This window comes from Dreissena polymorpha, chromosome 13 (assembly GCF_020536995.1).
Source record: "Dreissena polymorpha isolate Duluth1 chromosome 13, UMN_Dpol_1.0, whole genome shotgun sequence".
NCBI lineage: Eukaryota > Metazoa > Mollusca > Bivalvia > Myida > Dreissenidae > Dreissena > Dreissena polymorpha.
Window position 1 is genome coordinate 27,849,252 of NC_068367.1, and position 27,972 is coordinate 27,877,223.

Below are 27,972 nucleotides of genomic sequence, written 5' to 3' on the forward strand. Positions count from 1 at the left end.
ATTTATGATTTGTCCATTTCAAATGATGCATATTTTATGGTAATGGATTGAACGAAACTTTTATTTTAATAATGTCTTCACTCAACATTCTTGCAGTTATGTTTTGCTTTGTTATATAATTATATAATTATAAATAAAATTTTAACAACTAGATTCTCTTTTCTTCATGTGATTTATTTATATATTTTAAACCAGAACAACAACAAAATCCATAACATAATGAACGCAAAACATAAAACTCTATAATCACGGAACACAACTATAATAAAATTCAGAATCAAGGTTCCAAATTAAAAAAAATCCATATAAAATTATTTCCAAGTTCCACCAATTATTTATCTATGAATGAACAACACTAGTATCACAATAAATGGTTGTTAATAGACTGATAAACAATGAAAAAGGTTACATAATCTACAGATTATAGAGCATTGTGCTTTGATTTCATTGTTCATGAAATAAGAACCAATATCATAATTATGATGTGCAGCTCGCACTCAACATTGATTTAGGCAGATAATACCTACCTTGTTTATAAGCAGTTCACTTATTACAATTTAATAAATTGTATAGAATTAGTATGTATTAGCACAAGTATTACGTTATGACGACAGTACCATAAGGGAACACATTTGGTCACGCCTCCACACTCAGTGACTGACTCAAATAAATTCAAGCATTATTTTAAATAATAAGGTCATCTACTGACAGTACAAAACCAATAGCCAGGGTTCAATATATCCTATAAAACCATACTTCCAAATTCAAAAATACATACCAATGCATATTCAGCTGACATTTATTTCAGCTATGACAAGTTTTATTTTCATAATGATGTTATGTCAGTTTAAACAACATACACTATTACCAATTTCTATGAGTTAATCTAAAAATTGTTTCCGGCTTGCTTGCCCTTGATCCTTGACCTCTTGGATACTTGCAGCTCCACAGTTGCGGAAGGTGGATAATATAGGTGATTGTTAAGGCCATTGACTTTGGAAAAGCTGGATCAACAAGGAACTTCGATCGGAGGGAATTTTACTTGTTGATCTCCATGTCCTCATTTCAAATCCTGGACATGCAAGCATGGGACGCCTGTGTATCCGTTCTTTTCATTGATCAGACCCACTGTCCAATTCATGGCTGCCTTGGAATTACTCTGAAATAACATATCAGCATATTTTAAAGTTTTAAATGTACATTAAAACTAATAAAAATAAAAACTATGTATCAAGTTATGTTTCTGCCAAGCAGTTTATTTAACCTACCAGTACTATTCTGGTATTCTTGATTTACCGGTATTAATTTATTAAGTGATCATACTTAAGTCAGTAACTGACAATAACGGTACTACTAGAGCTTGACGTTGACATAAGTTCACGACCAATCACTTTTAGTTATGTGAATACTCCAGGAAAAAAAACGCTATCAATGATCTTGTGATTTTCATAAAAAATATAAATAAATGATATAACCAAGGAAGCACATAGAATCTTCTTTAAATACATACATTTATTTTGTGATCAACTAAAATCTTATAAGACAGAGTAGTATGCATACTCTTAGTCAGATGTATTATCTCTAGTTCCCGACAGGTGACCAGGTGTGTAATTACTCCCTTGCGACAAACAAGACAGACTAGAATCTGGTGGGACTGATGACCGTGGAAAGGTGTAGAGGTTTTCTAACATGCTGAACCGTCAAACTTGCAACTGTTGGAATGGCACGCCTTGAGCTAAAAAAGGAAGGATGTCTTAATTGACCGACAGAATATCAAATCAAACATATATATTACATTAAAGAAACAACAGCATTGGTTTCAAATTGAGGTTACCGTAATATACTATACTGAGCAATAATATTTCATACCCTGATAATTTAGTTTCCTGACTACGAAGTTTTGATAGCTATAGCCAGCCTCGAGTCTGCAAACTCTGTCAAAGCATAAGTGAACAGTCAATAATTCTTTTGAGTGTACATTTGAGTTTATTTCATAACCGTATTTCTAACGCTTCGTGCTCTGAAACAAGATAGGTGCAGAACATAAACAGATTAATCCACTTAAATGGGCATTTTGTCACCAAATATTTATTTATATTACATATGTTACATGTCTATAGCATAAAAGCATCGATAAAGACATATGGACAGCTTAATTTTCGCTGGGTGCACGACATATGAACAAAAAAAAAACAACAGCGTTCACACATTTTACCATTTGCCGCCATCATGATCCAGAAGAATGGCCGTTTTTGTCTGGTTCCTCCAAGGAGACCTGATTAGTCGAACCAAAGTGAATTCGATCTCAGTTTAGTCAGACCATGGAAACTATGGTTTGCGATTGAAGTCGCCCGTAACTATAGCAGCAACTTACAAGTCGAATGAAACTATTGACTTTGATCAGTTTTCTAACGATTCGGCATGAGCGAACCACAAAAAATCACTATACAATAGCACTGCACATCAACAGTGATAAAAAAGGTGCAAAAACCTTACACCTTAAGCCCCTAAGACTTAAATATATACACATACAGCTGTGCATGTGGTGAGAATATTAGTAGAGTTAAAGACAGGATAAAAGCAAAATCATGTGAACTAAGGATGGAACACTGATGTAGACAGCGCAATTTTAATCCAGGGATTGTATCAGCGCTGACTACATAAGATTGAAGTGTGTTCCATTGTACAACTGTTATTGGAAAGAAAGAAAATTTGTGGTAATTAGCTGTTCTTGGTGTTATTTGGTTTGCCATGTGATAGTGATGGAGTGTTTGTCTATTGTATGGAGTGGGATAGTGTAGGAGATTGACGTCAACATGATTATATACTATTTTATAAAACAAAATGAGTCTAGCTTGTTGTCTTCTTGATTGTAAGGTATTCCAATTAAACTCCCAAATTATATTTGTGACTGTGCCCGGGGTCTTGATGTAATTATTCGTTACAAATTTGGCGGCTTGCCCCCGAATATTTTAATTTGATAAATACCCTTCTGATGGTAAGGGTCCCACACACTAGTGCAATATTCCAAGGATGGTCTTACAATGCTGTTATATGCCGCTGCCTTAGTTTCCATTTTAGAAGAATGAATAATTCGTTTTAAGAGTCCTAAGCTCTGACTTGCTTTACTACTAATTTTATTTACGTGGGGTGGTGACCAGTTTAAAGTCAACGCCAAGATAAGTTGGTTGCTTGGTTTACAACAGACAAAGGTTGATTGTGAAGAGTGTAGGCTGTTTTTACTGGTTTACGGTTTCTCGTAACATGCATGACATGACATTTTTCTATATTAAAAGACATCTTCCATTTCTGCTACAACAATTATAGACTATCTAGATCTCTCTGAAACTGAATAGTGTCACCCGAAGTTTTTATAGATCTGTAGATGACACAGTCATCCGCAAATAGACGGACGTTTGACTTCACAGAAAAAGGTAGATCATTAATATAGAGCAGAAACATAAGAGGCCCAAGAACTGATCCCTGGGTACAACAGAAATTACAGGGGCCATGGTGGAAGTTGCCCCATCTACAACAACCTGAAGACTACGGTTTCCGAGGAAAGCTTTAATCCATGAATGTGTTGTGCCCGTGATGCCATAATGGGATAGTTTCAGCAACAATCTACCGCGATGAACAACATCAAAGGCTTTGCTAAAATCCATGATGGCAGCATCCATCTGGCCTCTCTGCATGGTAGAAGCTAAGTCATGGATAAAACCCACAAGTTGGGTTGCGCAAGACCGCCGAGCTCGAAAACCATGTTGGTTGTCCACCAGGATATTGAAGTTGTCAAGATGGTCTAAGATGTTACTGATGTCGCATAATTGGTGTATTTCATGTATATTCCTTGTTCGGTGTAACTGAATACATAATATCTGTCTTCATGAAGAAATGCATAAATGGGCATCATATGTCATCGTCAAATTAGACGAGAAAAATGCACCAAGTTATTGCCCATGGCTGGGTTCACTAATTAGTTATGTCTATGGTAAGCACATGCAGCACTGTTAATTTGTGTATATTTTCATGTTAAATGACAGGTGAACTTTCATATATGCAGTTAAACAAACGTGGTCTCGCTTAATTATTGGCATATATATGCACAAGATATGTAAGTCACACATAAAGCCATCCCGTATCAGGTAATTCAACTCATGTTAAAGTCAATCATCCAGACAGCCGTCACTCAATTTATTTGTCCATTATTGTATAAATTGGCATCTGCGTTGTATGAAGAAGGGAGTCCTAAGTTTGACAATAAATCTCGATGAAAACAGAAATGAACTTTGGTTGTTACTGTGTGTTCTCCACGAACAATACGTAATTACGTGACATTTCATGTATATTCCTTGTTCGGTGTAACTGAATACATAATATCTGTCTTCATAAAGAAATGCATAAATGGGCATCATATGTCATCGTCAAATTAGACGAGAAAAATGCACCAAGTTATTGCCCATGGCTGGGTTCACTAATTAGTTATGTCTATGGTAAGCACATGCAGCACTGTTAATTTGTGTATATTTTCATGTTAAATGACAGGTGAACTTTCATATATGCAGTTAAACAAACGTGGTCTCGCTTAATTATTGGCATATATAGGCACAAGATATGTAAGTCATCCCGTATCAGGTAATTCAACTCATGTTAAAGTCAATCATCCAGACAGCCGTCACCCAATTTATTTGTCCATTATTGTATAAATTGGCATCTGCGTTGTATGAAGGGGAGTCCTAAGTTTGACAATCGAGTAGAGTATTCACGCTTTCTTGACGTGGCGGCCGTAGGCCGCCGCGCTGTAAAAGTGTACTTCATGAACATTAGAAGCGTTGTGTTAGAAATTATTTAACAGAAATAAATCTCGATGAAAACAGAAATGAACTTTAGTTGTTACTGTGTATTATCAACGAACAACGTGTAATTACGTGACACTGATAACGATATGCTCCAGCAATTTACAGGCAATACATGTTAATGAGACTGGTCCATAATAACTAGCTTGGTACTTTTCACCTTTTTTCAAAATAGGAGTTGCAAAAGCCATGGACCAGTCAGAAGGGACAGAACCAGAAATAAGTGATTTGTTAAAAAGAATTGTAAAAACAGGTGCATTTCTTTTGCACTTTCCCGTAGGATTCTGGGTTTGATTTGATCTGGCCCTGCGGCCTTGTAAGGATTCAGTTTAACTAGGAATTTCTTAACACCATTTACCATAATATTAATTGATGGTGTTTTTATACGGGCTATTACCAAGATCTTGCTATGAGCTGTTTGTGTCATTAGTTAACACGAAAGAAAATTGTTTATTTAAGACTTCAGATTTTTCTTTAGGGTTAGATTTAAAACCCCATCATGCCTCAAGGTTGCTACACGACATGAGTCATTTTTTAAGCTTTTTATGAACCCCCCAAAACGTTTAGTTGTCCCATTTTTATGTGTTCTTTTATCACATATTATGTTGTTCATGTAGTGTCAATAAGAGTTACGATTTTTTATTTTGTTTTAGTGTTTTTATTTTTGATTTGATGGTCTTAATTTTTGGAAGTAAAGTGTAAGTTTTAGTCTTTTTCATTTTGCTATAAGTCCGGTCACGTTTTTTCATTAGCTTTTTAATGTCAGAATTCAGCCATGGTAGATGCTGCTTGCCAGAAACAGTTTTAGTTGGTATGAATTTTTTTTTAAAGTGTGTAAAGACAAACTTTTGAAGTGTCCCAAAGCTTCTGGACATTCATATCATTAATATTGTTTTCATGTATAATATTTATTAAACCAATTTTAATTTCGGACCAGTAAGCCTTGTCAAACAGAAGTATTTTCCGTTTCTCTTTCCGATTTATTCTCGCAGAAGATAAAATATCAACGAAAGGGATGCAGTGATCACTAACACATGGAATGACTTTAACTGTTTCGGCTAAAGAATGATTAGACAATAAAAACAGATCAAGACATTTCTTAGGGGTATCCGATAGTTTTGTTGGTTCATCAACTATTTAGTTTAATGAATGAGTATCTGCAAAGTTTAAAATTGTGTTACTTGCCTCTGGGTGCAAAGCATTAGAGTCAACAGTTTTATTTTTCCAATTGATTTTGAAATCACCCCAATGATGGTTGTACTATTTAATTTGTGAGTGAGACGTGATGGTTCGATCCAGGTCGTCTATACATGTAAAATCCCTGTCGGATCGGTATGCAATGCAGACCAGTAGGTCTTTTTTACCATTTTGCTTTATATTTACCCAAATAATTTCAGATGAAGATTTTAATTCCACAGGAGCATGACTTCTAAACTTTTTGGAAACCAGTACAAAAACCCCGCCTCCTATCCTGCCTTTTTGATTATTTCTGTAAACATCGTATGCAAATGGAAACACTTCTGATTTTTTTTTATTTAAGGCTTGAGCCATGATTCGTTACCCAGAACGACATCAGTTTACAGTCACAATTTTTAGTGTTGTACATGCTGTGATTTGCGAGTTGGTAATTTGTTGTGTCTCATCGATTGAGAGTTTGTAGTTATGCATGGTTGTTTACTGACTGGTGTGCTACAGTGTAAGGGTGCTTGCTGCCCAGAGCCTGGTGAGTACATACATGTAAGCACGGATGAGTTCTCTGTACTGACATGTGGTAATGAATGATCTTATTGCATAGACTTTGTGTGATAAAAGAGATAGAGTTATAATGAAATACACTACAGTTTGTACATTGCCACGGTTCATTTTATTGATCACAATAATAATGATATGTAAGTGAACTCCTGCCCTGACGTTCTGCATGAAACTATGTATTACAGTCTTCACAAAAGACTCCTCTATCTGGTTGCCATTTAACTGCTAAGTTGCAAGTGCCACATAAGTCTGAACTTACTTGACCTGGATTTGATTCTGTATTATTTTCTTATAGGATTTGTAATACACATACATAGAATTAAGTGAGACGGTTCCTGCCAAAATGTTGCCTCTTTATTTCTAGTGAGCAGAATTTCTACGTATAGCCTTTCCTATGGGGATTGTCTAGCCGTACTGCTGTTATTAAAAATAAATATATTGATTATTTATTGATCTACGTGCAGATTTCATGAGAAAACGTGCAAATACATGTACTTAAAATTATGTATAACCACGCAGGCTGATTAGATGATAATTGTTTTTCGCTACATGAACGTCCCGCAAGATAATCCGTGGATTTGGTTTAGCTACTTAGATAGTGACATTCCAAAATTTCTAGCCTTTAGACTAGCTCGTGTTGTAGTCGTCACGGAATTTGCAGTCTGTTTTATGTTTCGTCGTGGTTGGAATTCCGATTCGTGCATAGTATATTAAGGGCGTAAAAAGGGAGATATGAAAATGTAAATTTATTTCGCCAAACAACAATTACAGAAATCAATTAAAATCACAGTTATGGAGTATATAAATACGCATTGTACATGCGAATATCAAATATATAAATTAAACATGTATATATTAAATAATCTTAACTAAGTTAATGAAAATTGCTACATCACAATTAGAAAAGTTTATATGATATATATCGTACAACTATTGCAGGTCATTTTTTACGATGTCCCTAGAGTTGTTAAGAAACTGACAGTTATCTATGAGAATACAACTCTTTAAAGCTTTAAACGTTCTTAATGTTACAGACATATTTTCAATGTTTCTTATGGTGGGTGGAAAGCCGAAGTACGCGGAAGAAACCCCACCTGTCCGGTATGGTGAACACTAATCACACTCGCATTCCTCCGGAAACGCGGACTTAACCTTTTTAGCCAAGGTGAGAAGAGGAAGTACTATCTACTGCGCTAACCGCACAGCCGACCAAGTATTAGAACCATTTTCGCTGCTTCTATCTATATTTGTAATTAAACAATAACTCCAATTCGCAAAAGGTACGGTGACATTCCGTAAAGAATGTCTTGAACTTTAGCCGTGCATTTTACCTATTTATTTTCGTTTACATTTGTGAAGATAATTATTACATCAACATAGGATTTCATACTCTATGTTCATGAACGAATCAAGTTAACACAAAATCGTGCGCAAAGCCACAGACCGTATTAGGATACGACTTTTTTGTCGGCCATATCTCGATGCTCTGTTTACCGAAAAATCTTAAGAGGCATTATTTTAAACTTTATTAAGTAAAATTCATTTGTTTAGCTGAAATAAATTTCAAACATTACTTCAGATGGAGTGCAGTTATATATGTGTTAAATGCGATAGTTGCTAAAGTAAGCAACTATAAATAGCGACACCAGCCACTGGAAAGGACGCATTTGTAAAAGGACACATATTAAAATGTAAGGAGTTTTGATCTAATTGTCTTAGAAGCTTCAATATACAGGCGTCGATGGTTTCTTTTGTGTTCTTATCGTGTCCATTTATTGTGTTTGTGAGCTTCCAAAAAGGGCACTGTGACATATGGTGCTCACATAGAAAAACTATTTTGAGAAGGTGGATCTTAGATTTAAGAACGAACTAAATGAAAAATATCTTCAATATTTTCAAACTCGATTGATATATCATAACAAACTTTCTGATCACGTTTCATGACGATTTGATTTGACTTGATTTGAAATGTGAATTTTAGTGTTATTAAGCTATTCCTTTAATATGACTTAGTGCTCTTTTTTACCTTACAAGTTCATATAAAAGTTTAATCCTGCGTTTGCTAAATGTGAATCGTTAAGTTAGCCGGACATAGGCCGTCCGTCAATTAGTTGGGGACGTTAATGATCTCCCGAGATCTTGATACCCGATCTATAGCGCATACGTTTATTTTGAGTCCCGAACTAAAGCTCACTCACACATTTGAACCTCGGACATTTGTTCAATGTGGTATTGTATATAGTGAACAAAGAATTGTTTCGTTTGTGAACATTATGAGAGACTTTGTCTGACGATGAATTGAACTGAAATATTTTACAAAAAATCATAAAAATATATGGGTATAATCTGGCCGAGCTTTTGTCCGAAGTTCAAACTTGATGCTATTTGAGCTTTTATCCGGGTCTGAACATACACGGGTATGTGTCAGGACAAGCATATCCGTGGGTGAGTTAAACCTTCCAAACTATTCAATTTACCGGTGAGCAAAAATTCGAAAATAAATTTAATTGCAGGAATATGTGTGTAAAAGACTATTGTAACGTTCTCAATTTAGCGAGTTACATGGGAGTTTAATTCTTTTATTACACGAATAAAACGTGGGCTGACGATGGCGAACCTAGAATTGCCTGTATGGACTGTATACTATTAGGCAGGTAAACTGTTCAATGAAATAACAACATGCTTTTTAATTTTTCGTTAGACGTTTCACAGCTGAGGTAACTTTTAAATGCTTGATATTTGAATGTCTTTCAAATACAAATGTACTATAAAATAGTGTGTGTGATACAAAGGGAATCCTACTCGTTTCATTAAATTTGCTGTTTAATTGAATTCCTGAACAATCGAATGAAAATGAGTAAATGAGTATATCTTCTGTAATCAGTATTATATTCATTTTCGATTGGTATGAATGTATTCCTAGCTGTAATTTTATTTTGTAACATGACATCAAGAGCAATGATAAATTGTTAAATAACAGTTTCGTTTTGTTCCAATATATATATATATATATATATATATATATATATATATATATATATATAACTTGATAAGAGAACAAACCACGATCATACATAATGCGCAAAATAATTAATTACCGGTAGTAAGCAATTGTGAAAACTATTAACGGTCGCATTTTGGACTGGGGGCCCAACAGAATGATAATTGTTTTGAATTTGTCACTTTTCAAGGTATATTTTTAATGCTTAAAAACTTATTTTTGTTATACATGTATTAGGAATATTACAAGTAAATAGCTCGTTTCTGAAGTTTAAAGCTTTGAAAATTGTTTTTAAATTCACACACATTTTTAAAGCGTTAGATTTAAAAAATGTATGATGTTTGATGAAGAAGGAAGGCAAACTTTGAAAGACCTTTATAAAGAAATGAATCACCAAGTATGACTGGCATATAGCCATTATAGTGTTTCACTTTGAATTCAATTCTCCTTTAAAGTTCAAAGTAAATTCCTAATGAAATGTTTATCATACACTACACATTTTTACTTCAACCATCATCAACACAGATAAACCATTACAATCGTCTACAACCCCGACATTTGATTGGACTTGAAGTATAATACCTGTTTACCGGAGGTATTTTATGCAATGCTTTCAGATATTGAGCTGATTTTTTATATGTGAGTCTACTTCCATGACATACAGATGGAGTATCCAATTCGTTACTGTCCAATGATTGTTTTGCGAAATTTTGGGCCTTGTACCTATTTTTTCTCTATAATTACATTTTCCGGAGCTTTTTTTACGCAACTCCTTTAGATATTGAGCTGATTTTTATACTCCGTTAGTGTGGCATATAGCAGTCGAACTTTCCGTCCGTCTGTCTGTCCGGCATTTCATTTTCCGGACTAAAACAAATGATTTTGACCTGACATTCGGTGTGTGTGTGAGTCTACCAAAATATCTATGTTTCTTGATAGATCTTTGGTCTTCCTACTGTACATGACTTACAGATGCTTTTTGGCGAAGTTATCGGCTTTGGACGATGATACGTACCGGTTCAAATTAATGACGATTAACCGTATCACTTCTCTAACTGCTTTCGACATTACATGTACATGTATTTGACTTTCCCCAAATTATTAACGTCAGCAATTTTCAGACCTACTACCTCCTGTATCAGTTGCTTCTATTCGCTGCACCTCTTTCCTTGGCCAATTAAAAGACGTGTAACATCAAACATCGATAGATGAAGCATTCAGAATAACAAGGGGTCTGATCGAGGATGTGTGTACAAGACGACAAGAAAACATTGCCGAGGTGCTTATTTGCACTGGCGACTAAATTAGCACTAAGCCCCTTGTTATCATGGACAATAAAACACACCTGCCCCTTTGTATTTAGGGAAAGTGTACTGTGGTCCCTTTCATGAAAGAAAAAATTGCAATAGGCCCATTATTGAAAAAAAATCAGGCTGGGAGGGGGGGGGCGAGCCCCAGTGCCTGGATAATCTTCGCTCCCTAAGAATATTGAAATGAATTTAAATTAACTTTCCATAGATATATACAATATATTACTAGCAACTAGCACAAACCGTAAATTAACATATTATTTACAAACTGGTGTACTAATATTCACCGCGCCGAAAATAAACAACAACAACACAAAACAGAAAAAAAACAACAAACACACAATTGCTTAAATCGGTATGATGTTACGTTGAGTACGTAATCTCTAGGTGTTTTCTTAAGGTTTGGGCCCAACAACGGTATCTACATTCTGGTCCCTAAGTGGTCATGTTTTAATTAAACAGTACGATCGAATGACGTATAAGACAAGGCTTGGCTGGAATATTTCTACTGTCATTCTCACAGAAAGAACATTTGTATAAATTTGGAATGTGAAACTCGCCGATGACGGACTAGTGAAGAACTGACATACATTGTATTGTATTCGGATAAATACTATACTAAAATATAAACACCCACGCGGATATGTTTTGTAGTCAGTTTAATATCCTTCGTTTTTAAATTTGATAACAATAATATTTTCTTAAAGACATGTAATCTTCGCCAAAACTAAGTGAGTTCAATTTATGTTTGGTGTCTTCCAATCGTGCAGTTTCTCTACATGTACTGGTAATGCCTATGGTGTCATATAACTCGAATATGGTGGGGATTCAGTTTGTTTCAAACACATGCAGCGTGTATTTTATTCATAACAAGCGTTTTAGAATATGAACCTTATTTACTGCATTTATGAAAAGATTTTAGTGAAATAAACATCAATAATAATATAATCACTTATTTCAAATGGCTTTGGGCATGCAGATGAAAACGTTTTAACCAAAGCTCTACTTCGACAGCCGCATGTTTGTATTTTGTTATTGAATGTATACTATTGAACGTCCTTAAACTTTTTGAATAACGTTGGTATACATCTCACAAACTATTTCAACATACCATTTAAAATATTCAAACTAGTTCTTATAATATTTGCACGTACGTGTAACATATATGACTGAAAAAAGCTGCATAAACAACAACACAAATTATAAAATCAATAAAAAACATAAAGAACAACACAAAAGTTAATAAAACGCATTTATGAATTTGATACATACTTTTAGAACGATTTTTTTTTGTTTATTTAAAGTCTTGATAATTATACGCATTATCAAATGGTTACTTTGCAATATTTTATATGCTAATTTGCTACCCATATGATAGGAAGGATTTCGACAAAGGTAATAGTGTTCGTTAATGTACATGTTCAATTTCACCTATATCTGTGCATTTGGTAGGTGTGAACATATCGCACAAACGCAAGCGTCGTGAAACCCTCTTATATCCACGTCCTCGAACATTTACTTCGTAAAATATTTCAATACCCGATTCCATTATGTCTTTTGAATACGCAAAATCAATGACTCCACAATCGCGGACGTCAATGACGTTTTCAGATACCGCTTCCATAATCAACCCCGCCAAATCGACTCCATAGTTGATCAAGTATTCAACAGCTTCTAATCCATTGATGACCTTTTCATTAACATATCTTATATGTTCGATTCCCTTTTCAATGATTGTCAAAGCCGTGCCTGCTCCATCTAATATGACACGGGATTTATCTACGACGACTTGTGCAGCTTTGAGGGCGGTTTGTGCGCCGTCTAATACAGATTCCGCCAGTCGGGCGCCACCTTGTGCAAACTCCAATGATACATGCGTCGCTCCTCTCTTTGTCTTGCACCAAATGTTATTAAGAACGCAAACAGGATCATCCATGTTAAACATGCAATCTGTCATCTGCGGACAAAGAAAAGAGGAGTCCCTCGTATAACACGTGTCGAGCTTCAATCCAGGAATGCAGATTAATCGGCACTGTTGAATTTTGCAGACCAAGTCCGCATTTTCTTGGTCATTTTTCCATTGTTTTCTCTTATTTTGCAAGTCGTGTTTCTTGTCTTCAAAAAATTGTTTTGCATCTTCCAGTTTCGCTACTCCGGCGTCGAAAATGGAATGTGCGCTTTTTAGAGCTCGTTGTTTCTCCAGCAAATATTCCTGTGCTCTTTTTAAACATCTGTTTGTTGATTGCAATGTGTTTGCAGATCAATAACGATTTCTTTTGCTCCATTCCCTATTAGCTTTGCTACAGAACCTAGGCTGGAAATGTACCCGCGGTCTTTGCTCAAAGCCACAAGTCGGATATTACCTACAAGCGCCATGCTACTCCATTCATTCCAGGTCATATGCACTCCACCTGAGGCAGTATAGATACCAAAGAGTGTTATGCCTGCATCCACGAAGGCGTAATTCTCGCTTAATCCAGCATCGATCTGTATTGTTTTTCCACTAGGGATTTCCACTTGTAAATGAATCCGGAATTCTCTTTTCTCCGTGACCTGACATGATTTGAACTCCAATGCAAACGAATTTACTTGTTGTAAAATTAAAACAACTGTGTTATTCGTTTGTGCTTCAGGAATATCTGAAATAGATAATTAAAAACAAAATATGTATTTTATGTAAGATCGGTTTAAGAGTACATGTTATAATCTCAAAAGTTCTGTCTTGCGCTTAATGCCATGATGCCGACAGCAACAGCACATTCTTACGCCACGTTTTTTTTATTCAATAATTTACCCTTAAATTCAAGAATTCAAATGACAATAAGTAATTGCTCTCAGGCAACCGTATGACTACCGTCACTTTCCCGATTTGACGCTATTGACGAACTTACCGTGAAGCAAAGTCTTCACATTGAAAACACCTTTTGACGGATCCCACCGAACTGCTGTATTATAGACCCTTCCGCCAATTAAGACTGGAATGTCCTTGACATAAGCAGAAAATAATGTGTTGCAAGACTTGGCATCGTGGGTACCTCGCGCAGTATCAACGTGCTTCTGAAAACGAGGGAATATTCATGCTGTAATATGACATTTTGAAGCAATGTCTTATTATATTAGTTTTTTTCTAACGTAACCACTAGTATTTAATGAATGTTTGAACATACACAAATATAATGAGAGTTTTAAGTTTTAACATTATTAACTTAACAATTAACAATTCATTAAGAAGTTAGGAAAGCTCAGCATAACATAAAGTAAACAATGGTTTACATTCAAACTGCAAAATTACATATCAAATCCAATGTTCGCAATATCGGTATGAATCGATCAATACACAAGTGATTATTGTATTGTAGCTGAAATGATCGAAACCTAAAATATATATTAAAAAAAACGTTAAGTGTCGGCAACAAAAAGTAGGGTCGGATTAGTGGAAACAAATAAACCTTTCAGACTTCGTGACTAATCTCCAATGCACTAAATAAACAAATATTTGCTTAGCGAGATACGATATATCAGTGATCCTGAAGAACCACAATTTGTTATTAAAAATGTTTCGATAGAAAAATTATACTCCCGGTACCTAAATTCGCTGTGCATATGGTTCCTCCGAAGCTTTTAAGATATATTTTTAAAAAATAAGTTCTTACTTTGCAAATCATATTTAACTCAGCAACAAAGGTTTGCTGCTTACCTTCATTACCAACAGTACTTGTACTTTCGTTGTATATACTTACGCTGATAACAACATTGTCCGGAATAGTGTCATCAATTTCAAGGCATCCTATACCTGCCAGGCTATTAAATACTTCAAAATACTGGTTTATTGTCCCTTAAATAAAGAAGAGAATGTATAATATTTTACGAGCAGCAAAAATGAGAAAAATGTAGATATACTTGATAATTTAATAATTTTATAATAATAAGTTATGCCTGTAATATGTGAAATAGTTCCGAACCATCTATAAACAAGAGTGCCAAACTGTCACAAGATACGCCCGTTTGAAAGTTTTGAACACCATTCTAAATGCTTGAAATGCATTACGTGACCTAGTAACCCAGTTTTTGAAACGGCATGACCCATATTTGAACTTGACCTAGATATCATTTAGACACAACTTCTGTCCAAATGTGGTGAAGATCGGATGAAGACTTCTTCAGTTAGAGAGCGGACACCATGTTAAATCCTTGAAATGCACCAAGTTACCCCTTGACCTGGATTTTGACCCGGCATGACCCATATTTGAACTTGACCTAGATATTCAGGGTTGTCATTATGATTGTAAACAAAGGATTATTTTGGAATAGTAACCGATTCGGCCGGGGTCAAGGGGGCCTAGGCATAGGTCCAGGGCAAGGCTCTGGTAGGGTAGGGGGGGTCACGGGGGCAAAGCCCCCCCCCCCCCTACCGAAAACAAATTCAAGACATATTAGGGACAAAATACTGCTATTCTCAGAGCATTAAAAGTTAAAATGAGGTCTAAAAAGAATAGAAAATTTTAAGATTCACATTTTTAGTATACTGTACAATGTAAATATATATTCCAATTCTATCCATTACCCGATAATCCAGTATTATTACGATTTCTTTTTTTCAAAACCAAATTACGGCCAATATTGACAATGAATGTCGTCCGCCATTTAACGCAAGTGCATATACAAATTGAATTGTGGTATTGGGGGAATTCCCATTTTAACATGCGTGAATCACGTGACGCGATTTGAGAGCATTGAGAATCGTTTATTTTATATTTAGTAATATATGTATCCAGGAAGAAGCAACTTTTTTGGAAAACCCCACTAATCTGCTGGTACAAATAAACATGACCCATTTATAATCCTTTCAAAATCACACACCGTATCAACCGTTATAATTTAAAGTAAGCTATCATTGGTGGGCCAGCGTTGTTTGTACCGGGGTGATTAGTGGGTTTTTCTAAACTCGTGCTTTTCCGGGATAGATCTATTACGACAAATCAACGACTCAATCTAAACTGTTACATGTACCTCCTTTCAGAAAAGTTTGCGAAAGTGAAAGTGAATTTCTGAGAATAAAAACGCGTCTTTCTTTAAATTTTACTGAGTACTTTTCATTCCAGATCGTGATATAACTTGTCAGGTCATTCATGCATGTAGACCTATATGTATGCATAGTTTGGCAATCTCAAAACACGTTATTTACCTACTTATAACATTATGTGTTATGACCATTTGTATTACAAAATGCATTATTTAATTGAAGTATTTTCAAATGCGTATAATTGAATGTGTTTTCGGAAATCATTTTCAGATTTCATTATAACGGAAAATTAAGAAAATTCTAGCAACAGAGACACATTGTCGTGTTTTTCATGTACAGATGAAAATCATGCCAAAATTAGACTTTATGTATAACATCCCGTTATTCTTCCTCGGTTAAAGCGTGGACTTTAATATGTAGATGCTGAATAACAACTTCGTAGCTTAGCTCACCTGAGCACAACGTGCTCATCGTGAGCTTTTGTGATCGCCTTTTGTCCGTCGTGCGTTGTCCGTTGCGCGACGTCAACATTTGCCTTGTTTACTCTCTAGAGGCCACATGAATTGTTCAATCTTCATGAAACTTGCTCAGAAGATTTGTACCACTGATATCTTTGACGAGTTCAAAAATGCTAACATTTGCTTGAAAAACATGACTGCCAAGGGGCGGGGCATTTTTCCTTATATGGCTATATATGGCTATAGTAAAATCTTGTTAACACTCTAGAGGCCACATTTATTTCCAATCTTAATGAAACTTGGTCAGAAGATTCATCCCAATAATATCTTGGATGAGTTCAAAAATGATGCTGGTTGGTTGAAAAACATGGCCGCCAGGGGGCGGGGCATTTTTCCTGATATGGCTATAGTAAAACCTTGTTAACACTTTAGAGGCCACATTTATTGTCCAATCTTGATGGTATATAGTCAGAAGATTTGTCTTAATGATATCTTGGATGAATTCGAAAATGGTTGCGTTTGCTTGAATAACATGGCCGCAAAGGGGCGGGGCATTTTTCCTTATATGGATATATAAGGCTATAGTAAAATCTTGTTAACACTCTAGAGGCCACGTTTATAGTCAGATCTTCATGAAACTCGGTCAGAAGATTCAACCCAATAATATCTTGGACGAGTTCAAAAATGATGCCGGTTGGTTGAAAAACATGGCCACAACAGGGGCGGGGCTATTTATCTTATATGGCTATAGTAAAACCTTGTTAACACTCTAGAGGTCACATTTATTTTCCGATCATCATGAAACTTGGTTAGAAGATTTGTCCCAATAATATCTTGGATGAGTTCGAAAATGGTTTTGGTTACTTTAAAAACATGGCCACCAGGGGCGGGGCATTTTTCCTTATATGGCTATATATGGCTATTGTAAAACCTTGTTAACACTCTTGAGGCCACATTTATTGTCCAATCTTCATGAAATTTGGTCAGAAGATTGGTCTCAATGATATCTTGGATGAGTTCGAAAATAATTATGTTTGCTTGAAAAAATGGCTTCCAAGGGGCGGGACATTTTTCCTTATATGGCTATAGTAAAATCTTGTTAACACTCTAGAGGCCACATTTACCGTCCGATCTTCATGAAACTTGGTCAGAAGATTCATCCTAATAATATCTTGGATGAGTTCAAAAATGATGCCGGTTGGTTGAAAAACATGGCTGCCGGGGGCAGGGAATTTTTCCTTATATGGCTATAGTAAAACCTTGTTAACACTCTAGAGGCCACATTATTTTCCGATCTTCTTGAAACTTGTTCAGAAGATTTTTCCCTATAATATCTTGTTATCTCAGGTGAGCGACTTTGGGCCTTTTAGGCTCGCTTGTTTAATATGTGGAAACCTTTTCTCTAACTAAAAAAAGCTAGTTAATTACGTTCTACAGTGCTACATTCGTTGAGATACAGTCAGTAATAATGTGTGAAATGTACAGCTATTTGATACAGTTTCACGTGGGGTCGGTGTGTATTCGGCTGCATGAAAGCTGATTGGTTGACGTGCTTACCAAGAAGAATTTGATTGACAGCTGGAAAAATAAATATTGGCGACTCGCTGAGAAATTCATTGAAAACAGTAGCTCTTAGGCGGAGTTAATGGACTGACTGAATGACTGGGCGTCTCTCTACGATACTACGGTTATTCCTCGTCAATTATTGTCGGTTTGCGCGATCAAAACTTCCGATCACAATTTTAAAGATTCCGGAAAAACAACCGATTTTCTGGCGTTTTTAACCGATGAATTCGATCGACAATCGGTTAATAATGACAACCCTGGATATTGTCTATATACAGCTTCTAACCAACTTTGGTGAAGATCGGATGAAAACTACTTCAATTAGAGAGCGAACAACATGCTAAATGCTTGAAATGCATTAAGTGACCTCGTGACCTAGTGTTTGACACGGCATGACCCATATTTAAACTTGTCATAGATATTGTCTAGATACAACTTCTGACTAAGTTTGGTGAAGATCGGATGAAAACATTTTGAATTAGAGAGCGGACACAGCTGTGGACGCCGCCGCCGCCTGCCCGCCAAGGGTGAAATTATTAGACGTCTGTTTTTTTTTCAAAGCGGGCGTATACAAATTTCAAGCAAAAGCTGCTTCTGCAAGTTTAAGTCAACATATTAAATATATACATAACTGATTTATAAACAAATCGCACACAATAGTTAAGATTACCTGATATGCTTCCTAAGATGCAAAACAGGGCGCAGATCCTCCAAATATCCATTTTAAATTTAATAAATTTGATTCATTAACATTCAGAGACGCCGACACAATGAAAAGCAACGTAGGTTTAGAGTATGCCCACAACACTGTTCGCTTATCTTACACTAAATCCCCAGGCACTACCACATGTCAACATGTACATTTGCTATGCTAGTAACCAACCGACTACAGACACGTCGATCTGTCCATATCGGATTTCCGAAAATAACAACTCCTTATTACAGTGGACGTTTACTTTCGTTTTCAATGACATTGAATAATTGCAATCATAACTACTCGGCCTATCACGGAACAAGCCGATAAATACCTCCTTCACTGTAAACAATATATGAACTAGTAGCCCAGCATTCTTTAAAACCAAATTACAACCGATAGTGACATTGTGCCTTACGGAAACAAATTATTAGCCACCAATGAAACTCTTGCGGACAATTGACTTTCAATTATTTGCGATCAGTTACGTATTATTCTGTGAAATTTACCACCCTCCATACCTCAATTATATTGGTACTGCATACATGTATTTGAAGGATCGTACCTATCTTAGATATGCACAACTTTTTTAATGTTACAGGAACACTTCGTAAATGAAGAGGTGGTTCTTAAATTAGACATGTTTGCCATCTGAGATAACGTCATCGTTGTGCATCAGGTATTATGAAACGTTAGAGACTTTCATTAACCTAGTTCTATTTGTATACGTAAAGGAGCTTAGATAAAATACTTTGATATATGAAAGCGTTGTGCACTTAAACAAATATTCGCCTGCATGTATTTTTAAAATCATAAAACATAACTATATAAAGCCATACGAACTTAATGAGTTTCAACTGACTTAGAATGCTATACATAAAAGGACATTTTCCAGCTTTATCGTAATTTTATCACTTGAGACTTATACAAAAAATAACTGAATTTATTGTTAAAACACTATTAGTTAAGTCATTGAACATAATCGTAAGCACAATATCATAAGAATTAAAATGAAAACTATTATTGCTACGGTTCGTTCAGACTTATAAATTGCCCAACTATGATTATAATACTTAGTATAAGCAAGAAAAGGAAGACAATCAAAGTAGACTGCTGGTTTACATGGCATTGTAAACAGCTCCCTTGCTTTTTTATGTATACCAGTTGTGAATATCGAACATTATTGAAAATATTGTTTTTGTATTACACGTTTTCTTAACTCGTATTGTGAAGTAATAATTTGGAGTCAGTTGTTTCTCTAACATGTTTTCAAAATTGGGTTTTCTGTAAATATGGCATCTCCTCAATATGGCCCAGAAATATTTGGTTAAAATCTCCTAATTCGCTTTAGACAAGTTGTTTTCAAATTGGTGTTTCTAATTTTGATATAGTCACGATACAATACATAGGTTTTAATCAAATCAGATCATTCAACATTAATTGATTCATGATCGATGTAATGGTTGCATCTAAAATATCATTTTAATGTATGAATTAGTCCTCGAATTGTATTTAACTGTAGTTTGGTTAAGTTGTAGACAAGGTGTTCATCTGCACGACTACCAACATACCTCAATCTTACTACTAAAAAGAGATATTTGATTAAAAGCTAATTGATATGAATAAACCCGATTTTCATAACTGGTGAGCAAAGTTACCCCATTTTCCACAACTGCTGTTTTTGCAAAAGTCAGAGTAAAAATAAAATAAAAATTGAAATCCAAATTAAATACGAATGTTAAGGGTTGACTTGTTAATTAGTGATTTGTTTCTACAATTTGTAGTCACACTTAAAGTACGGTGAAATAGATGGGGCATTGGAACTTTTTCTCTCAATGCACGGGCTGACGCATTGCTTTCATGTGCGCACGAATTGCCTTCGCATGCTCACGAATTGCTTTCACGTGCGCACATAACAACTTTGGTTTACCGCCTCACACAAATGGAACCTTCCATTAATGTCGACTCAATCTGATTTTAAGTGGGGTATGTAACTGTTAACTGCTCTGAATGACATGTAACATACACGACAAACAAAAAGTTCTAAAAGAGAGTATCAATCTCAGGTCATTCCCTGATTCTGCAAATGAAAAACATACACTTTTTGTTTCAATGATATTGAGACCAGACAAGGTTTAAATTCCAAAATAGTCACACAACTTTTTTATACTGCCTATTCTTAGTTAATCAATTTATATCAGGGGCCTTTTTTCTGGACGCATGACAGTCCCTTAAAGTCACCTAAGCAAATTTTTTTATACCTCAAAATATACGTATCTTACGAGACTTTGTAAAACATACCTTAAGTTATGCACTAAATTGACCTCATGGATGGAAAATGGATGCACATGAATGCATATTTTATACATATTTGTTTGGTATATTTAATAATTTCTAAACCAGGCATATTGTTTTGTTTTGTAAAAAGCAGTTAAAACATGTATATTTCAATACTTCAATAATGATTTGACCCATATTTTGTGACTGAAAAAATGCTCTGCTTTACCTAAATTTTCAACAATCATTTTATATGTATTACTTTACACGAATTGCATCTTGACTAGATAACTTATTAGAGTTATATGCTTTGGAAATGTACTATTGTGAAATGCAAATTATTTATTTTACTGACATGCCAGAAGTTTACATACTAAATATACCCATTACATGTATTTTAAAGTCTTAACGTAATCGTTTTAATTTAAGGGAGCCTTGCGATTTATAATCAGATCATAAGAATCAAATTAATGCACTAGACCCTGGCACTTTGTTAATTTTATTTATATTACAAAACCATTAAATAAAAATATATTATATGTAGCTTCGAACGATTTATGCTTATTAAAAAAAGGTATTGTGATACAAATGCAGTAAATGCTTCAACAAGGAAGCAAGTTGGCTCAGCAAAGCTGCTGCACCGACCCTGTACATGTAATAAGAATACGTGTACTTATATTCCACAATCTTTTATAACCTTAAGTTCTAACAGCTCAGAGAGCTTGCCAACACTAACAATAGTCTTATGTAAACTACCACACTAATGAACACATTGCTTTCATATGTAACATTGTTTAATAAAAAAACATTAAAGTAAATAAACAACAAGGTATTAAACAACCATTATTCGATACAATCTGGCACATGAACTTTAACAGCAGATGTCTGTTTATTTTGTGAGCGTGTCTTTCAATGTTTAGATGTCTGCAATTTGGGAATATTTTTTGCATATGCACACTTAACCTTTTAATGAGATTTAAGAGTTAGAAAACTTAAAGTTATTACAGTAAAAAATGTTACAAACTATAACATGCATACAAATATAATTGGACGTCGTCGAACGGTTTCCGACCAAACTAGGCCAACATAAGGCACTTTGCAGACACAATCAAATCAAAGATCTCAAAATCTCCATCTCTTAAAAACACCAAATATTCGTTCAACCCAGGAATCATGTGTAAGTGTATCTCAATGAGCATTCTGCGTTCGATACAATCACGATACAACACATAGGTTTTCATTTAATCAGATCATTCAAAATTAATAAATAACTATATCGAGCAATTTATAGCAGCTGATTTAACATTTAAATGTATTAATAACTTCTCGATTTTTGTATAAGAAATGTTAAATCGGTCGGCGAGGCGTTAGACTGCCCGACTTACAACATACCACAATCTTTAAACCTAACAAGGAAATTTGATAAAAAATAATTGATTAAAATAAATATTTTTATTTTATTTTTATTTGCGATACTTCTTATGGCAAACTTGCAGGATGTATATTTATGTTTATATCATAGTTGATACATCATTTGGGAATATAATTGGTATGTTTTAGAATTTGCACATTGAATGGGGTTTTGTGTATTGAAGCTCGATTTATGGTAAGCATTGATGATACAAATTTATGTTCACACAAACATACATTAAGTTTGTGGCTGTGAAATATAATGTTACAGAGTACATTTTATTTTTAAATAAGAAGTGACATATTTATGTAACTATTGATCAACAGAAATCTACAATAAATATTATATACCAAATATAAAACATCAAGAATATCTACATATTTCTGCCACTTCAAATGTAATGAGCATTGAATAAAGGAGGCCAAGAATTTGCTAAGTAATCGAGTGTATTTTTCTTTCATCCAATCGATTCACAAACAAAATAATAACATACTTCTTGACCTGTTTGGAAGAGCCATTCGTAAAGCAGCATGAAGTCTAATAGTCAATTGCTAAACGGACAGATAAATAAATAGTTTAACGCGTGAACGCGTGAACCTTTTTGTGATAATATTTAACATATGATGACCTGATTTTATATTGTTAAAAGTTAACACTACTTTTCTTAAACTAAAGAAACTAAGTGTTTCTTTCAGGGATTGAATCTGATTCTTCAGCATGTGTGACAAACCAGTCAAACCTCGTTGCCTAGTGCCTTCCTTCAATGACATTGGTAGAGCTTTTAGCGATACTTGTCGTGTCAGTATTTTTTTAAATTGGAACTACAAAAGCGTATTTCTCCAAAAGTGGTCCATGTGGTTATTTATTAGCGCCATCCTAGAAGTATGACTGTTTAATATGTTCTGGAAATAAAACCATGAAACATAACGAGCAAAAAATCCCTATACAATTAGATGGTTTTGCAGGGTAGCTAATTTCTGAGATTTTTTCTGACCAGAATTAGATTTTAAATGACACAACATGTAAACAGGTTTCTTTGTAAAACATGCATGCTGTTTGATTGATGAATCTCTTTTACTGTTATGATTCAGCTGGGAAGGGAAATACTTATAATTATAAATCTGCCTGAACAGTTATCGTTTACAAACACCCTATCTAAGAAGATTAACGTTTAATGGTTGAACGCATTCGATTGATGGAAGTATCATTGGCGTCGCTCTGGAGGGCGGCGACTTGTATGTAATGCATTTTTTTTCGCTTATGGGAGGAGAAGTTATTTTACGGATCAATGTATATATTTTTGCTTTAAGAATATCTGTATAGTGGTGATTTTTTGTGTAAATTAGTGTAAATAGGTACTGCATTTGTGCCTATTACAATTATTACAACATTTCTTGCCATTATGCAAAGCTAATTGTTTTAATTGATAACTGATCCACAACTGAGCACAAGAGAAAGATCACAGGGACTGGGCAAATACGCGAAACTTTCTGGTTTTGTATAAAAACAAATGATGTTTTTTATAAAAATCAAACATAATCAAACTAAATTTATTTTGTGGTTTTTCTAATTTGCTTATTTAGTGGAGAATCAATGTAGTACGATATTTGACGACCTATCGCGAAAGTTCGGCGGCTGACAATTGTTTCAGTCAGGTTTATACATATAATAAAGCTTTATTTTATGTTGACATTTTAAAATCCATTTTACTACAATTGGACATTTTTATTAAAATTAATGGATACAAAGTGGTGACAACGTTAATTAAAATTTCTTGCATCACTTAAATATCTTATAAAAAATACACGTGTTTTTATATTAACAAATAAATGCAAACAACACATCCATTATCAATGTATTTTTATGGTTGTCTATCATAGGCCTATCCCTTCCACATATAGAGCGCCAAGCGCGACACGTATTATTGATTGTAACAATGAGTTGCGATAAAGGAAGCAGCCGCTTATCAAGGAGGAGCTGTGTTCCCGCAACCCGTTTCCCTAGAGTCAAGCACTCCTCGGAGTTTTTTTTAAGAACCAAATATAGAGCGCGAAGCGCGACACGTATTACTATCCAGGTGGTATGGGCCCTTTAGCATTTTGCGATCATTACGTCCATTGTTATCTTCCTTAGAATTTGAGAAATTTTGAAATCCTTGTTTGAAGTCCAAAATTTTCATCCGATTGTTCCCAAACTTTTACAGATTTTTTTTATCAATAAGGACCCAACCCAAACTCTATATGAGCAATATCAGACCATAAGTCCACACTAATGTCTCATTGAATTTAAAAATAAAAGTGAAAAACTGCTTGGTTAGGTGATAATGTCAACATTGTTCATCAGATTTTTTCCAAACTTACAGTTTCTTCATATCAATGAGCATTTTTACCTCATTTAAAATGAGAAACATCGAAACAATAAGTCCAGAATTTATTTCTATTAAATTTGACAAAATAATCAATTTCAACTTGTTTAAAAGATTTCACAACTTTCGTCTGAATCTTTCCAATATTGTTAAAGTGTTTTATATCAGTATTTCTCGAACCCTATTGAAAATGATGAATATCGGAGCAATAAATCTATTATGATCTTTTGCTGAATTTCAAAGTATTGTAAAATGCAGCTACTTTATACAATTGACAGTTTTCATTCATTTTGTTTTCCAAACTTTGACAGTGTTTTCATATCAATGAGTACTCAACCCCTATCGTAAATGAGCAACGTAAGAATAAGTTCATAATCATCTCCCCTTGAAGTTGAGAAAAATATAAAATTACGCTAACAAGATGAAGCAGATTTTTTAAAACCTACACAGTTCTGTTTCATTAATGAAAACTGCACACGGATACCAGTAAAAAAAGGAAACCAATGCAAATAAAATGAACTATGAAATATTTGGGAGTTACAACACAAAATCATAGATAATGGTTATTTTGTGGTTATAACACAACATCATATATAATGGTTATTTGGGGGTTATAACACAAATTCATAGATAATGGATAAACCAGTATCTTTTTTTATTTTGTTTAAAATAATCGGCCAATATATTTATATTTACAGTAGAAAAAATCGTTCCATGTAACTTCATTAAGTGCCGTTTACACTGAAATTCCGACTCCCTTTGATGCTTTGCAATTATCTTGTAATACACTGCTATATATCCTTAAGTGTTCGATGATGCTTTAGTGTTTTATTATAATATAATGTGTGCTTAAGGCATTGTTAAAATGGGCATACACGGTACTCAAGCTCACTTTTTTACCAATATCTGTGTTTATTTTCCGAGACAATGTTGACTTCACGATTGGCAAATTGACCTCAATATCTATGGACGTTTTTCCTTTCTTCCCTAGTAATCATCATATTAGTTTACATGGTTGCAGGTAAAAATGTTCTCTAGAAATTACGCGTACACGAAGATTTAATAGAATGACCGTCCTGTCAACCGACAGCTGGAGGCAATTTTCACCCGCTTTTTTCAAATGGGGCATACATGTTGGCCTTAACACAACTTGTAAGTTGTTGATGGCACGCAAAATGTATGATAACTATTATCCCTTCCATCCCGATCTTCCCGAGAAGCTAAGACTCAATAGTTTTCAAATTAAATAGTGTTTACAAATCGCTCAATTAATTGCTGACTACAATCGTACAAACAAAGCAGGCGTCCGTCTTATTAATCAACGTAAGGCATATTAAAGTGCGGGCAGATTTTATAGGAAGAATAATCGCTTAACACCTAATTCAATCTTATGTTAATTTAAGTTATTATCTTTGTCTCCTTTCAAGCTTTCTCGAATCATTTTAATGAACATCTTGATCGAAAATCTGTATGTAGCTCAAGTGTCATGTTCTATAAACGAAAATGAGTTTTTGTTCAGGTGAGCATATTGTGCTTATTCGGAACTTTTAGGATAAGGTAATGTCTGTCGTCTGTCCGTTCGTTCTTCCGTTCGTATGTCCTTTTACTTTTAATTCTTATAATTCACTATTGGCATATTTTGGCGAAACTTGACAGAAATAATCTCTTTCAAAGGTTGCAAAATCGTTCTGGTCCGTTGCTTATGTAGGTCACTGGAATTTACAAACATTTGTTCAACATGAACACTTAAACATGTCTTCTCTGAAGTCAAAAGGGTTGTGGGCTATATATTTGGTGTATCATCGTCAAGTGGTACTCTTCTTATTTTGTTTTAATTATTCTTCTGAGTCAAAACTGGTCACGTCTTAAAACTAAGATGATGCCGGTACATTTATATAACAAACAATTAAAATAACGTTTTTTTTTATCAAACTGCAAAGTTAGGGTTTGAATATTTGGTATGCAACATTATTTGATTGCCCTTTACACAGTTTGTTCAAAATGCTCATAATGTCAAACTTTAACACGTCCTGAAGGCTTTTTGTATTCCTTATTTATAAATATCGAACGAAATTACTAATTTTCTCTGAAAGTGCAAGGCCAATACTTTTTGGTATTTGTCTTCTTCTCTGAAACCACCAGGGTCACGTGTTTGATGTTTGTTTTTTACATACTATGGTTGACCTCTTACAAATCCCCTGGACACAAACGCGCTCAACGGGTAAATTGTTCTCTGTATACGTATATACTATAATTTTATACTATATGAAGAAACCATTAAACATATTCTTCTCTCAAACTGTCTCAGAAGTTTGTTACTTTGACATGTTATAGATTATAATTGCCGTCTGCTTATTTTGTTTTAATAATGATCATATAGTTAAATCTTCCCAAGAACAAGGGGTCATGTGATTGATAGTTGGTGTGTAACATGTCGCCGTAGTGTAATGGATATTTTGTCCACCTAGTAACCTGGAGGTCACGGGTTCGCTCCCCGCTATGGGAGCGTTCTTTTCATCTACACCAAGTACTAGTTCACCCAGGAAACGGACTCGAGAGCGGTTCAAATAAGTAGTAAGTACTTTCAATGCAATCGACTACATTACAGGGATTACATGACTAATATCGACTTAAATAATAAATTACCTTAAAAAAGTAATTAATTTCTATTTTTTATGGTGAGAGCCGAGAGCCAATTGACCCGCTTATTTCTTTTTGCATACCTTACATGTCAGCATAATGAATAAATTTAAAAAAAATATAGAAACAACATTCCACAACACAGTTGTTGAAATATTCAAAGAAACAATTTGCATGTCATAAGCAAATAACACTATGTATATATACACATATACGTTTCTGTAATTATACGTGTTCTAATGCACTTCGACATATTGCCAGTATTCTTCAAACCACTTATTACCACAGCAATAATACACGTATACGTAAGGTAATGCACTTTGCACACCACGATGCCATATTTTATTTTTGGTTTTTGTTGCGTTATCAGAATATAGTTTGTACGTTGAATATGGCGATATTGACACGTGTTAAACACATTCTAAAATTGACTTTCTGCAATTCATGTTCATGCAAATTATCTTGAACTTTTTTAACCATGCTTAAAATACAAACATTACAAAAATCCCTGATATCGTCAGCGGCGGTTTATGATGGATTTGATGTGATAACTCTGATCTCACATTTAACGTAAAACTACAAACGTCATTAATATGCATTTTTTTTTAACTTTAAAGAA

The 27,972-nt window shown here is 34.5% G+C and overlaps 3 protein-coding genes across 8 annotated transcripts in view; all 3 read right to left on the reverse strand.

Moving 5' to 3' along the window:
- LOC127856425 (zinc finger protein 432-like) overlaps nt 1–27,972 on the reverse strand; it is a 205,341-nt gene that overhangs the window by 154,444 nt on the left and 22,925 nt on the right. The window lies entirely within an intron of this gene.
- LOC127856428 (uncharacterized) overlaps nt 11,747–27,972 on the reverse strand; it is a 58,779-nt gene continuing 42,553 nt past the window's right edge. Inside the window, exon 5 of the mRNA XM_052392637.1 lies at nt 11,747–12,609. The gene's annotated coding sequence lies outside the window, so the exon portion shown is untranslated. The remainder of the gene's footprint in view (nt 12,610–27,972) is intronic.
- Nucleotides 12,159–18,936, reverse strand: LOC127856427 (uncharacterized). Its single transcript, XM_052392636.1, has 4 exons — nt 18,637–18,936; nt 14,660–14,754; nt 13,811–13,976; nt 12,159–13,558 (listed from the first exon to the last, which is right to left on the reverse strand). Exons 1-4 carry the CDS (start codon nt 18,686–18,688, stop codon nt 13,143–13,145), a joined length of 729 nt encoding a protein of 242 aa, XP_052248596.1. The 5' UTR covers nt 18,689–18,936; the 3' UTR covers nt 12,159–13,142.

Coding starts and splice junctions, on each gene's coding strand:
- LOC127856427 (XM_052392636.1), bottom strand. CDS start 18,688: ATGGATATTTGGAGGATCTGCGCCCTGTTTTGCATCTTAGGAAGCATA. Junction 14,755..18,636: donor CATCTTAGGAAGCATATCAG/GTAATCTTAACT, acceptor TCTTTATTTAAG/GGACAATAAACCAGTATTTT. Junction 13,559..13,810: donor TGTGAAGACTTTGCTTCACG/GTAAGTTCGTCA, acceptor TATCTATTTCAG/ATATTCCTGAAGCACAAACG.